General features: G+C 30.2%; 1 protein-coding gene across 2 annotated transcripts in view; it reads left to right on the top strand.

Moving 5' to 3' along the window:
* LOC127737743 (RNA-binding protein FXR1-like) overlaps window positions 1-13,493 on the top strand; it is a 43,039-nt gene extending 29,546 nt beyond the window's left edge. For both annotated transcript variants that reach the window (XM_052248624.1, XM_052248623.1), the window contains 2 exons: window positions 4,830-4,931; window positions 5,461-13,493. In XM_052248624.1, coding sequence (XP_052104584.1) covers window positions 4,830-4,931; window positions 5,461-5,891 — 533 coding nt within the window. In that variant the 3' untranslated portion in view covers window positions 5,892-13,493. The remainder of the gene's footprint in view (window positions 1-4,829; window positions 4,932-5,460) is intronic.
* Window positions 13,494-14,408: the final 915 nt, after the last annotated feature.

The following is a 14,408-nucleotide window of genomic DNA, read 5'->3' as shown; positions in this document are numbered from 1 at the left end:
ACTTCCTTTACACAATCATCCAAAGAGAGGAAATGATTTCACAAAAGTCAAATGTAAAGCAGAACTATAAGGTTGCTAGCAGCCTGAAATACATACTGACTTAATCATTTGGACTTCAAGAAAGCTTGTGCATCAACACAGTGAGAGATCAAATTTGGAATAGAAAATGAAAGGATATGGAGTAAATGTACATGGGACAAAATCGCACACAATACATAGAAAACATAGAAAATTATCAATGAACAGGGCTTTTATTCCTGTTCTTCATCTTGACAGTTGATGTAGGGCATTATCTCAATGTGAATGTTAATGCCTTAAAGTAATGGTGTAAAACTATTTCTTGAAAACACAAGAAGGGCCAAGAGAAAGCAAAAACTTGTATAAGTGAATGTCTTGTGTTACTTTTTGGAATGAAAATGCATGAAAAATTCTTTTACTTTTATTTTCATTACTAAATTTATTATATTCTAAGTTATAACTTGATCAAAGTCGGTGTAATATATAAAGAATTGTTTGGTGAGCCTTCAACATCTTGTTGTTTAGAAAATATCTTTTTCACCTTAAGGAATTCTTTGCCAAATTTATGAAAGCAATGTACCTCAAGTACTATAGACACCTATTGATAGTTAGGTTACAAAATCAATGGTCAAGGTTACAACACAAATTTTAGTTTCTAAATAATATCTTATAATATCTTCAGTCTTAAATCAAACTAAGGCAACTATGATTAGATTGGAATTTTTGGCTAGTTATGGTATGGTGAATGGCTGGTTGGCAGGTAGAGAAATATAGATTTCACCACTGCAACAAGTGTGTTACAATATTTCTCCACTCGAGTACAGTTAAAATTTTAATATTTAAAGCACGAGGCTTGCCGAGCTTTTTTAAATAATTAAAATTTAACTGTTGAGAGTGAAGAAATATCGTAATAAACGAGTTATAGTGGTGGAATCTGCTTCTCTAATGATTTTTATCCTTCCTTTTCAAAGATTTGCAGAAAGTTGTGTTCTTTATATGCTACGTCATCATGCATGGTCGCCTTTTTTCATGGCAAAACAATATGAAAATTCAGAAGAAACCAAGAAAATTTGACGTCATAACTAAATACTAATCATTTGCCGAGAACAGATATTTCACTAGTGAGGAGAAATATTTTTCTGACACCGATCAAGAAATGTGGAAATAGCATAAAAATTAGAGAAAGTGAACTTATTTTTAAGTAACCAACTTTTCATGCAGTATTCATTCCAAATTTTTTAAACTTTACAGAAAGTTTTTTATAAATGTAAAAGTTTTTCTAACACCCCTTCTCTCTATTTGATCTTTTTCTTTTTTGATTGTCATTTTGCTTCTGTTTATTTTTCTGAAATATACTTAAGTATACAATTCCATAATTCAGCATAATTGTTAATTTCATTTTTATACGACCGCAAAAATTGAAAATTTTTTGGTCGTATATTGGTATGACGTTGGCGTCGTCGTCGTCGTCGTCGTCGTAGTCGGCGACGTCCGGCGTCGTCCGAAGACACATTGGTTTTCGCACTCTAACTTTAGTTTAAGTGAATGGATCTCCATGAAATTTTACCATAAGGTTCAATACCACGAAAGGAAGGTGGGGATTGATTTTGGGGGTTATGGTACCAACAGTTAAGGAATTAGGGGCCAAAAAGGGGCCAAATATAAGCATTTTTGTAACTTCCAGACAATAACTTGTGTGTAAGTGTATGGATCTCTCTGACATTGTACCACAAGGTTCCATATCACAAAGGGAAGGCTGTAATTGATTTTGGGGGTAATTGCCTCAAAATTTTAGGAATTAGGGGCCAAAAAAGGGGCAAAAAACAAGCATTTTTCTAGTTTCATGACAATAACTTGTGTGTAAGTGTTTGGATATTTCTGAAATTGTATTACAAGGTTCCATATCACAAAGGGAAAGCTGGAATTGAGTTTGGGGGTAATTGTCCGAAACGTTTAGGAATTGGGGGCCAAAAAGGGGCCAAAAATAAGCATTTTTCTAGTTTCCAGACAATAACTTGTGTTCAAGTGTATGGATCTCTCTGAAATTGTACTGCAAGGTACCATACCACAAAGGGAAGGCTGGGATTGAGTTTGGGGGTGATGAATCATAAGGGGGGTTCAAAAAATTTTTGGGGGGGGATTTTTTTTTTTCTTTTTTTTTCTTTTTTTCCTTTTTTTTTCCTTTTAAAATTTTCCATTTTAAGTTGGTTATTTCTGATTAATATTTAAAAGCAAATAATAATGATATGGTAGGAGATACACACCAAACAGGATGTGTAAATTATTATATAATAAGTATTGTGCAATAGCAAGAAATTTTCAATTGCACAGTATTGCACAATTGCAAGAAATCTTCAATTGCACAGTATTGCGCAATAGCAAGAAATCTTCAATTGCACAGTATTGCGCAATAGCAAGAAATATCCAATAGCACAATATTGCGCAATAGCAAGAAATTGTCAATTGTACAGTATTGCACAATAGCAAGAAATATTCAATTGCACAGTATTGTGCAAAAGAAGATACTTCGTATAAATTGCTTATTTCTTGATCAATTTCAATGGGGTTTTATTCTTGAATTCTTGGGGTTCTTTAATATGCTGAATCTAACCGTGTATTAAGTTTTTGGATTTTGGGCCCGTTTTTAAATTGGTCCACATTGAGGTCCAAAGGGTCCAAAATTAAACTTTGTTTGATTTCATCAAAAATTGAAATATTGGGGTTCTTTGATATGCCGAATCTAACCGTGTATTTAGATTCTTAATTTTTGGTTCCGTTTTCAAATTGGTCTACATTAAGGTCAAAAGGGTCCAAAATTAAACTTAGTTTGATTTTAACAAAAATTGAATTTTTAGGGTACTTTGATATGCTGAATCTAAACATGTATTTAGATTTTTGATTATGGGCCCAGTTTTCAAGTTGGTCCAAATCGGGGTCCAAAATTAAACTTTGTTTGATTTCAACAAAAATTGAATATATGGGGTTCTTTGATATGCTGAATCTAACCATGTATTTAGATTTTTGATTTTTGGGCCCTGTTATCAACTTTGTCCACATTGAGGTCAAAAGGGTCCAAAATTAAACTTTGTTTGATTTCATCAAAAATTGAATTCTTGGGGTTCTTTGATATGCTGAATCTAACCATGTATTTAGATTTTTTATTTGTGGACCCGCTATCAAATTGGTTCATATTGAGGTCAAAAGGGTCCAAAATTAAACTTTGTTTGATTTCATCAAAAATTGAATTATTGGGGTTCTTTGATATGCCAAATCTAACCGTGTATTTAGATTTTTAATTTTGGGTCCCGTTTTTTAAATTGGTCTACATTAAGGTCCAAAGGGTCCAAAATTAAACTTAGTTTGATTTTAACAAAAATTGAATTTTTGGGTTCTTTGATATGCTGAATCTAAACATGTGTTTAGATTTTTGATTATGGGACCAGTTTTCAAGTTGGTCCAAGTTGGGGTCCAAAATTAAACTTTGTTTGATTTCAACAAAAATTGAATATATGGGGTTCTTTGATATGCTGAATCTAAACATGTATTTAGATTTTAGATTTTTGGCCCAGTTTTCAAGTTGGTCCAAATTGGGGTTCAAAATTAAACTTTGTTTGATTTCAACAAAAATTGAATATATGGGGTTCTTTGATATGCTGAATCTTACCATGTATTTAGATTTTTTATTTTGTGGGCCTGCTATCAAATTGGTTCATATTGAGGTCAAAAGGGTCCAAAATTAAACTTTGTTTGATTTCATCAAAAATTGGATTATTGGGGTTCTTTGATATGCCAAATCTAACCGTGTTTTTAGATTTTTAATTTTGGGTCCCGTTTTTTAAATTGGTCTACATTAAGGTCCAAAGGGTCCAAAATTAAACTTAGTTTGATTTTAACAAAAATTGAATTCTTGGGGTACTTTGATATGCTGAATCTAAACATGTGTTTAGATTTTTGATTATGGGACCAGTTTTCAAGTTTGTCCAAGTTGGGGTCCAAAATTAAACTTTGTTTGATTTCAACAAAAATTGAATATATGGGGTTCTTTGATATGCTGAATCTAACCATGTATTTTGATTTTGGACATTGGACCATAATAGGTAAATTAAAAAAATTGAAGTTCTTAGACCACATTCTTTCTGTGTCAGAAACCTTTGCTGTGTCAAATATTTAATCACAATCCAAATTCAGAGCTGTATCAAGCTTGAATGTTGTGTCCATACTTGCCCCAACTGTTCAGGGTTCGACCTCTGCGGTCGTATCAAGCTGCGCCCAGCGAAGCATTTTATTATTTTATGCAATTGATTTTGTTTGCCTTTACATTTAATAAGATCTTTCTTTATATATTTATTGCTGATCAATGTGATTATTAGTTTTGTTTATTCATTGAAGAGAACCTTTATAAGTTGAAACAACATGTGTCCGATTCTATTGTGTATTTCGCAAGAAAATATGTTTAAACTTACTCCTTTTATGACTAAAACTGTGCCACTTTTACTAAGAAGTTTTATAAAAAAAATCATATCCTGGAATGGAAATTTTACAAGCACTACATTTTTTGGGGCAAAGGTTAAAACTTCGGGTTATGCAGCATTTTACCACATTTATATGCCTCCAGTTTCATAGAGATTAACTTTATACTTTATTTTAACTGTTGGGGTTTTTATTGTTGTTATTTTAAATTGGCTAAAACAATTTTTTCTGAAAAATTTTAAAGTGGAAGGTACAATTTCATTGTTGCAGTTTTGTCTCATGGTAGTTTATTACAAGTAAGTAATAGTTAGTAACTTAAGTAATAAAGCTTTTAATTTTAGGTTCTTATGACACAGACGAAAACAGAGATTACTCGCGGCGGCGAAGAACTGATGATGATGATACAGTATTAGACAATGCTAGTGTTACTAGTCAAGATCAAGGTATGTTAAGATGAATAAGCTAAAGAATAAATTTATCTCCATGGAGATTAATTGACCATGCCCACTCAGTCATGATCTAGTGACTTTGAAACTTTTGTTTACTTAACATGTATTTGTAATTAGATCAGTTTAAGGAGAACCACTAGTATGTCAATGATATTGGTATGCAGTTGTATAAGCATTGTCATTTCTCATTTCCATGGAGGTTATTTGGCCCTGTAAAGTAAATGCCATTTTAATTCAACATATGCATTATACTATCAAAATTACATAAAGGCAAGACATTTCAACAGTTACTTTGAAAGATTTTTGTAGTTATTTTATTTTCTATCATATTACATTTATATTTTTTACAAATTCTGAGCCTTAAGTAAATGTTAAGTAGTTATTCAAAATATAGTTTGCAATGGTTTTGTTGATTAACTTTATTTGTACAAACTGTCAGACAAAAGGTACTATACTAATTGTCAGTAAGTTTTGAACTCATTTAGCTTTTTTAAGAGAATTTTGAATGTTTTTTTTATTACAGACAGCCAATCAGGTCGAGAAAGAAGGCCACCAGAGAGAAGACGAAAACGAAATAATAGAAGAAGTCGTTATCCTGGTAATGGTACAGACACAGGAACAGAAACCGATACTAGTGCTTCAAATTATCGTGGTGCTCCAAATAAACTTCAGTCAGCCCCAACACAAACTGTAAAGTCTGAACCATCTGCTAATTCATCAGACACCAGAGCAAATGGTAAAAATAGTACAGGAAATGCTGGGTCGCAAGCATCATACTCTGCTCCTAAGGAGCAGAGGGAGCCACGTAGTAAACCTAGCGGAGGTAGTTCAAGACCACCAATGCCAGCAAAGAATGGTGTTCGGCCCAGTGGTAGTGAATCAGATTCAAAAGGGGGGAAACCCAAACAGAGTTCAGCACCAAAGACAAAGGAACAGATGGTGAATGGAGAATAGTCCTCTGACTGTGAAAAGTTGAATCAAGTCAGCCACAAGACAAGAACAGCTGACAGTGGCTTTCTCCTCCCATTCATGACCCCCAGAAATGACGACTTTACTACTGATGTTGAAATGTTAATTTAATTCATACATCAAAATTTGTTGAAATCTCAAATATGAAAAAAAATGCTGAATTATAGCAAATATATTACTTAATTTTAGGCATTTGATATCATTTGTTTGTGATTTAGTTTTTAGTTATGTTAACAAAATATTTGTAAACTCCTTTTTAAAATTAATACATGTTGAATCAACTGTTAGGGCTGTTAAATAAAACATGCATGATGCTCTGACAAGAAAGATACTTTAAAAATTGATAAATTACCAATATAAATATTTTCTGTAAGGAAGCACTCACTATCAAAGTGGGTTCTCCTTGGGTGACCAAGAAACTATATGATTCTTAAGTTAAGTTTTATTTGCTCTTTAAAATTTTTTTTTTAAAAATTCAAAAATTGTAAATAAATACACAAGAGTGATTAAATTTTATTGAATTTGGTTGGAAATACAAGAACATGTATTACACAAATTAAGATTGATATCAAATGTTTAAACCATTTTACCTAAACTTGAGGGAATACTTACTAGAAATGTAACTTTTATCATGTCTGAAATTCATAGTTTAAAACATTCTGTGGAGAGAGAAAGAGTGAAGATCTCTCTACGTTTGTACAAAATGAAACATAAAAACTATGCATTTGGAACCAGTATTAAATATTTCATTGCTCGCTTATTGTGGATTCATTCACCTAAATAGCTATCATGGCTTCTCAAAAAAAATGATAAGTTGCTTTTCAAATTTACACCATTTTCTCTATTGAGAAATATGAATTCATTATCTATTAGTAGGACTGTGAAATATTAGAGCATGAGAAGTAAGAATCAACAGTTAGCAATACTAAATGCATAGTTACAGAGAGTTATTTGGTATTTTTAATGTTTATTAAGAGTTAGTAATTTATTAATGCTTTGAATGAATATATAGTAAAATCCTATTCACTCAATACTATTCTATGGGCATGTTTCAAAGAGAGAAATTGTATTTGAAGCATTAGATAATAGAACATTTAACTTTGTAGTTCAGTGATGAAATATGCCTACTTCCAAAAGAGTTTTGTTTTCAATAGTTGCTTTTGAGAAAACGAAGCATTATGAATTTCAGACATGAATATAAACAAGGTATAACTGTTGGCTAATTAAGCCTTTGACATGGATTTTATATACATATAAACATCTGAAAGCTATATTAATAAATTAGAAACAGTAGGTTTCTATCTTTTATTTTTGGAATGTATCGTATTATAATATTGTTGACTATTTAAGAGACAATTGGTGTGTGTTAATGTCATACTCAAAATTTATCCATTTATTGGTTTAGGAATTTTTTAGTAGTGGTCACCCTATTATTGATATGAAGTCTATTTGTGGCATGTTCCTTAATACTCAATAATCCATGATTGGAACAAATTGATGTCACAATAGGTTTGTGCACATAAAGATGATAAAGTCTTCAATAGGATAATTTTTTTGTAATACAAATTCCAAAGGAAGAGCTTCATACTAAAAATGTGTGCACAATCAATGCTTTCACAACTCTATAAAATAACAAAAAAAAGAACCATTTGATTCTGATAATTACATTTATATGTTTAACCATCAAAATATGAGTTATGTCAAGCTTTTCATTTGTTTTCTATGCATTGCTGTGACGTCTTTGGAAGCATGTGCAGTCATGCGAATGATGCATTTTATTGAGAAATAAAATTTGATTTTGGAAAGCTAGTTATTGTTATCAACCAATCAAAATATGGATTCTTAGGAAATATACATGTAATGTAATTATGTTCTATGTTCAATTTTCTGATATGATATATTCATAAAGAAGAACTTATGCCAGTTATGGTAGATTTTTGTTAAGTTTGTTGGTTCATTAGTAGCCTCGTATTTCTGTTTTTTTTTAATTCTAAAGCTTTGGAACTTTCAAATGTAAAGTTTTCTGGTTAGGTGTATTTATAAAGACTATCTAAACCATTTATATTTGGTATGCTATTAGCATTTCTACACATATCAGCTTTAAGCAGAATATAAGACTCCACCTTTTTAGTTATGCCTTGATGGCTTTGGAAGTTTCTTATTTTATAAATGGTAATTTTTCCAAGTGTGTTTCAGAATGTACTTACAACAGACCATTGGTACATGATATGCTGTTCCATTAGCTTTTAGGCCTCTTTAGAATTATATTCCGTCCTCTAAAACTACAACGGAGCAAGAATTATTCTACTTGGGGTCATGAATAATCGTGTTTTGCTTGTATATATTTCATATTGTTAAATTAATTAAGAATGTTTGTATATAAGGTTGGTTTTAAGTTGCTTCATTTGTTATTTATTTGTTTCCATGGAATCATCCTTGCTCTGCTTGTTAGATTGATTTATACCTGTAGAATCATATCCAAATATATAGAAAAACATGTACTCACATTTTATCAAGCATCTATTTATTTCACATAAAAAACATTTGTACCTTGAAATTATATGAATCCACAGCATGTGTGACAAGAAACTAGATTATGCATAATTGTAAAGAATACTGTGTTTATATTGTTATAAGTAACCTAATTCAGTAAATAGTTTTTAGGGTGTTTCTTATAGTTCACATGTAGATAATTCAATGAGAGGATTTTTCTGAGATACTGCACTAGCAAGGAAATTAAATTTTGTATGTGTTTTTGCTCATTGTTGAAGACTTTCTGGTAACCTGTATTTGTTTACATTCTGTGCTGTGGACACTTGTGGATAGTTTTCTCATTGGCAATCATACCACAACTCCTTATTTCAATTTGGTTTTTTCCAAATATTCACTTATTGTAAATATTATCATTTTGTCTGCAGTTCAATATCTTTTTGAGAGTGAATTATGATAAACATACATTTGGTGGTCTCTTAAGGTGTTCTAATGTATGCTTAAATAATCCCTACAACAATTTTGTTCATCAGAAACTATGTTGAATGTTAACCTATGGAAGTTTTCTCTTGCATGCATTAAAAAATATCATTCCGGTGTGAAATATTTGACCAATGATTACACCTTTTTTTACCTTTTATTGATTTTTGTCATTGGAATAGAAGAATTGGATATGAATTAATCATTTGAAAAAATTAGTTGTTAATAACTCAATTATATCAGTAAAAATTGTGTAATGGCAGAATTTGAGCAGTTATGAAAAAGAACATTTTGAATTAAATCTTTAATTCAGAGAATCCTCAAAAGGTTCATTTTGCAAGTCAGATTCTTCCTTTCTTAAAATGTCCCCTGCTGCCTTATATTACAGTTTTCATATTATGGTAACATATTTATGGTTCAGACTGGAAAAACAACACTTATCAACTATAGAACTCAAAATGAAGTAAAAACGGTAAAATTTGTACATTCAGGGGAAAATCGAATTTTGTCATTGTCATTTTAATAACACCTGCTATTGCATGAATTAACATGTATAAAAGTTTTGCTGAATTTTGTTATGAAATGCAGTTATTTACTTTTTTGTTGTACTCAAGGCATTCTATCACACAAAAATATTGGTTGTATCTCTTCATGATCGTTAGTATAAATAAATTGTTTATAACAGGGTATTAGAAATAACTAATGCCACTATTGACATTTTCGTTTTCCACTTTATTGAATGAACTATTCTATTCTCTGATAAATTTACTGGTAGTGCCTTGAACAAGATGTTCATCTTGGTCTGATAGTTCTACCATAGTATCAAACAATTATTTATATCAAATTGTAATAGGTGGCTCATACAATTCATGGTCAGGTCATCAGAGTTCTAATTATAACTGTTTTCATTGGCTGTAGTGCATGGTCTTTAGTTTGATTAATATGAAATCACAAAAACTGGCAGTGCTGTAGAAACTAGGTACATATATCTGTAAAAACAGAAATGTTTATTTATTTTAAAAACTTGACAAATAAAGAACTGTCTTTTTTGTTTTTGTTTGGTTATATATAAGAAAGATGACTATCAATTTTGGATTTCTTACTTTTTTCAATCAATTATTTATCAGTTTAATGAAGTTAGGTTACTTGATTTACCAATGAAATCATTGCCAGTTTTTGAGATTTCTATAACCTTACAAGTATTATGTCTTCATTTATGTGTAGACATTCCAAATTAAAGCTTTCAGATGTTTATACATTGTTTTTTGCCAGATTTGACATTTATTCGTACAAGTGTGAATGATGGTATTTGGAATTGTATGCTTGTGTTTAGTTTTGAATTGTATGCTTGTGTGTAGTTTTCAATTAATAGAAGTACTTAAGAATAAAAAAAAAACCATATCACAATTTCCATAGTTTGTTGGCTTACTGAACTATGTTAGGACTATGTGATACCTACTCATGATTGAAAAATACATAGTGATTTTCTAATTGCATTGAAGTTTCAGAGTTTTTCTTGATTGTGAATAAAGATTGCATTGCATGTTTTTGTTAGAGATGCAGTTTTATATGGCAAGTAATGTAGCATGTGCTTCATGTTTGTGCCAAATAAATCAAGTTCACTATGAAGTATTTTTTTTAGATTTTAATGCATATGATTGGTGTAAATATAAAAGATTGTCAACACATTTTACATTTGGAGACTTTACAGGAAAACTTATAACATAATTGATATCCTTAATAGTTAAATATTATCAACAAAAAATTAATTGTGCCAAAGTAAAACAAACTTTAAAGGAAGAAATGTTATATCAAAAAAGTGTGAATACAGAATATAGCAATAGATTATGAAAAGAACTGCGATATTCAGAATGTGCAATTTCTGTCTTTTTTCAGTTGAACTATTGATATCAGGCGTTATAAAGCATTGTAATTGAAGTAAATATTGAAAAGGAGAAGGTATGAAAAGTCCTATTTCTTTGGCCCCTTGAATTTAAAACTAAGAAGAACTATGTATCTATCAAACAAACCTTCAGATGTTCACAAGACGTTAGTCTGTCAGTTATCAGTATTTATATTAGTAATCTTGTCTTGCATATTTTCTTTAAACCTTTAAAACTAAAAAAATCAAAGCACTGTTAATGTCTCAAACCAGCCAATCTCACTTGATCACAAAAAGTAGCATGTCCTTACATGTAAATTATTACTTTAAATCATTTCTTAACAAAGGATTTATTGAAAGCAATTGTTGGATTGTGTTTTCTCAAGTATAGAAAGGGATATATATGTGACTTGGTTAAAAAGTCTCTAACTTTTGTTTTTGTAGATCTGATTTTAGACAAGCAAAATTCTGTTATCTGAATGGAGCACAATCAACAGTTAAGTAAACTTTTAAATGTCATCTTATATAATTTTGGATAACTGAGATTGATTGAATACAGCTTACATGGAATTTTATCTAATTACTTCTACAAGTATAAGATGCTGATAAAATACTATAATGATTTTAACTGTTTGAAAATTATATCTTACCTTTTTACCAAATCATAAACAGTAATATTTTATAAATTTTTATCAACATAGAAACTACTGGTATATGCAAGTGTATTTAATTAAAATAATTTAATTGGCATAACTTCAAACTATTTAATTTTTCATTTAATGGCAGATTACATATGATAAGCTGTTTATACTGTCTGTAAGTTATTAAAACATCTATGGTTTGATAACACATGCCTTTCAATCAAATTCTGTCCTATCATAAAATCTGGAGTAATGACATAGAGTAAAATTGGCCGACTCAAACTGATAAAATAACATTATTTTCAGATTTGTCATATATATGAACAACAGCCTCAATGTAAAGATATTTTGCTGCAAGATATCTTATACAAAGAAGTTAATATGAGTAAAACATCTTTGTTCGTAAGTCTGTTGCCAGATATCTTATTTTTTCCATAAACTTTGTGTACTGAAAACTCGGAAATTTTTGCTAAGTTTTTATTATTGCATAAATTGCAATTGAATAGGTTTCGCAAAAATAAATTTTCTGATATTGTAATAATTAATCCTTCATTTTTGTTCATTGATCTACAATCACAATAAATGAATGCACATGAAGAGAATATGAATTAAAAGACACATGGAGTGACCAGAATACCAGTACAGTTACCTATTTATAGATCAATAAAATTTATATCAATTGACTATTTTTACTTGTTAAGGTCCTAAATAATGGTTCATATCATACCTTCTCCTCTCCATACTGTAGCCTTTAAACAATTTTACATTTCTTTTTCTGGCATACTTTTCTTCATTGTAGGACAATCAGGTTGATGAGAAAAAAGCCATTATTTGGTGATTATATTCTGATCAAAGATTAAGAGTGTACAAATATGTTTAAAATGATTTCTAAATTTTCAATATGAACTTAGTACAAGATTTAGAAGTTCAGCTTTTGACTGAGATGTTAATCAGAAGAAAAGTCTGAAGTTTTTTTTTCTTCCAATAACAGAAACTTTAGTCATGAGATCTGTTAGTATATCAAAATTAGAATATAATTGATTTGATTTTGTCTTTTAGTGGGATATATAAAATACAAGAGAGGTTAGAAATTAAATTTTAGGATAGGTAGTTGTTATTTTACACTTAGATTTCTGTATTTGGTTATTTTTCCTCTGTTTATCTGACATAAGTTATGTATCATTTAGATATTTTTCTCCCGATCCAGTATGTATTTCAAAGTATATTAAATTGACACAATGATTGACTTACTGATGAAGGACAACAGTCTAAAATGATATTTTAATTGCATAAAAACTATACACTTATATGAAGTATCTTATATTACTGGTATTAAACAATGCAAAGGAAAGTATACACTGTGACTTTGAGATGAAGAACAGCTATACAAATGCTGTATTGAGTTTTGTCATTGGTGTAAAGATTGTGTGAACTAATACACCACCATATTCTTTCTTTTACATGATATCTCAACAAAATTCTGTGGTTTACCATAATGTACAAAACTGAAGTAATATAAAATTATCAAAGAATTTATGAAACATATGAATATCGCTTATATTAAGGTAATGTAATAAAGTTTTGATAATGTGGTTGTTAAGAGAAACAGATGATCATCTCATTAATTAGTAATAGAAATACTTTCATTGTTAGCCGTTACTTCTGTATTATTGACACTATGCATAGAGGTCAGTGTTATTGCTTTGAATAATACAATTGTGTTATAACCATCAGAGGTAAGACCATTTACATTGGACAAGATCTGTTTGATAATAATAATATTTTAAGCAAAAAATAATTTGTGTGTTTTTAAAGAAGGTATATTTTTCATGTGAGTTGAATCTTTATGTAGTTGATAAATTAAGATATGTTTTATAAGGGCTTTTAATTAAAGAAAATGAGGTTAATAAGTAACTACATTAAAGTTGATAAGAAACCTGAAAGTATTTTAGTTAAATATGATCCAGCTGATTATCTTGAACATTGTTGTTATTAACTGGTTTTGTATATTGAAATACATGATGCTGTTACTTAATTACTTTTTAAAAAACGTTGTTCACACCTAAAGACCTGAATAAATGAAAAATGGCAATAGTTCTTTTATTTTATTTGTCAATATGAATGAGTATAATTGCAGGGTGAATATAATTAAATATCTACCCAACGAAAGTTTATCATCTAGATATAAATCCATATTGTCCTTGACAATTGACCATTGGCCTACACTATATTGTAAGGTCTTAATTGGCACAGGTTTGGTCAAGTTTTGTGAATAAATTCAATAGTGGTGATAAAATACTCTTAGTAACATACCAAATTTATATATATATATAAAAATAAAAGCATTATTAGAAAGGGACATCTAAAGAATGATGGGAAGGTATCTGACCTTGACCACCATTCTTTTTATACTGTATTTGGTACAAATTAAAATTGAGAATGGAAATGGGGAATATGTCAAAGAGACAACAACCCGACCAAAGAGCAGACAACTGCCGAAGGACACCAATGGGTCTTCAATGCAGCGAGAAAATCCCGCACCCGGAGGTGTATATAAAATAATTTTAAGATGCACATCTTTCTAACAGGGTTCATGTGACTTTGATTTCATTTTTATACGACCGCAAAATTTTTTTTTTGCGTCATATATTGGTATGATGTCGTTGTCATTTGCGTTGTCCTCCGAAGACAAATTTGGTTTCCAGACAATAACTTTAGTTCAAGTGAATGGATCTCTATGAAATTTTACCAGAAGGTTCAATACCACAAAAGGAAGGTTGGGATTGATTTTGGGGGTTATGGTACCAACAGTTTAGGAATTAGGGGCCAAAAAGAAACATTTTTGTTGTTTCCGGACAATAACTTGTGTGTAAGTGTATTGATCTTTCTGAAATTGTACCACAAGGTTCCATATCACAAAAGGAATGCTTGGATTGAGTTTGGGGGTAATTGCCCAAAACGTTCTGGAATTGGGGGCCAAAAACAAGCATTTTTCTAGTTTCCAGACAA

The sequence above is a fragment of the Mytilus californianus genome, unplaced genomic scaffold (assembly GCF_021869535.1).
Source record: "Mytilus californianus isolate M0D057914Y unplaced genomic scaffold, xbMytCali1.0.p SCAF_4, whole genome shotgun sequence".
Lineage (NCBI taxonomy): Eukaryota > Metazoa > Mollusca > Bivalvia > Mytilida > Mytilidae > Mytilus > Mytilus californianus.
The sequence above is the reverse complement of the archived record's forward strand: the minus strand, read 5'-3'. Positions and strand labels throughout refer to the sequence as shown.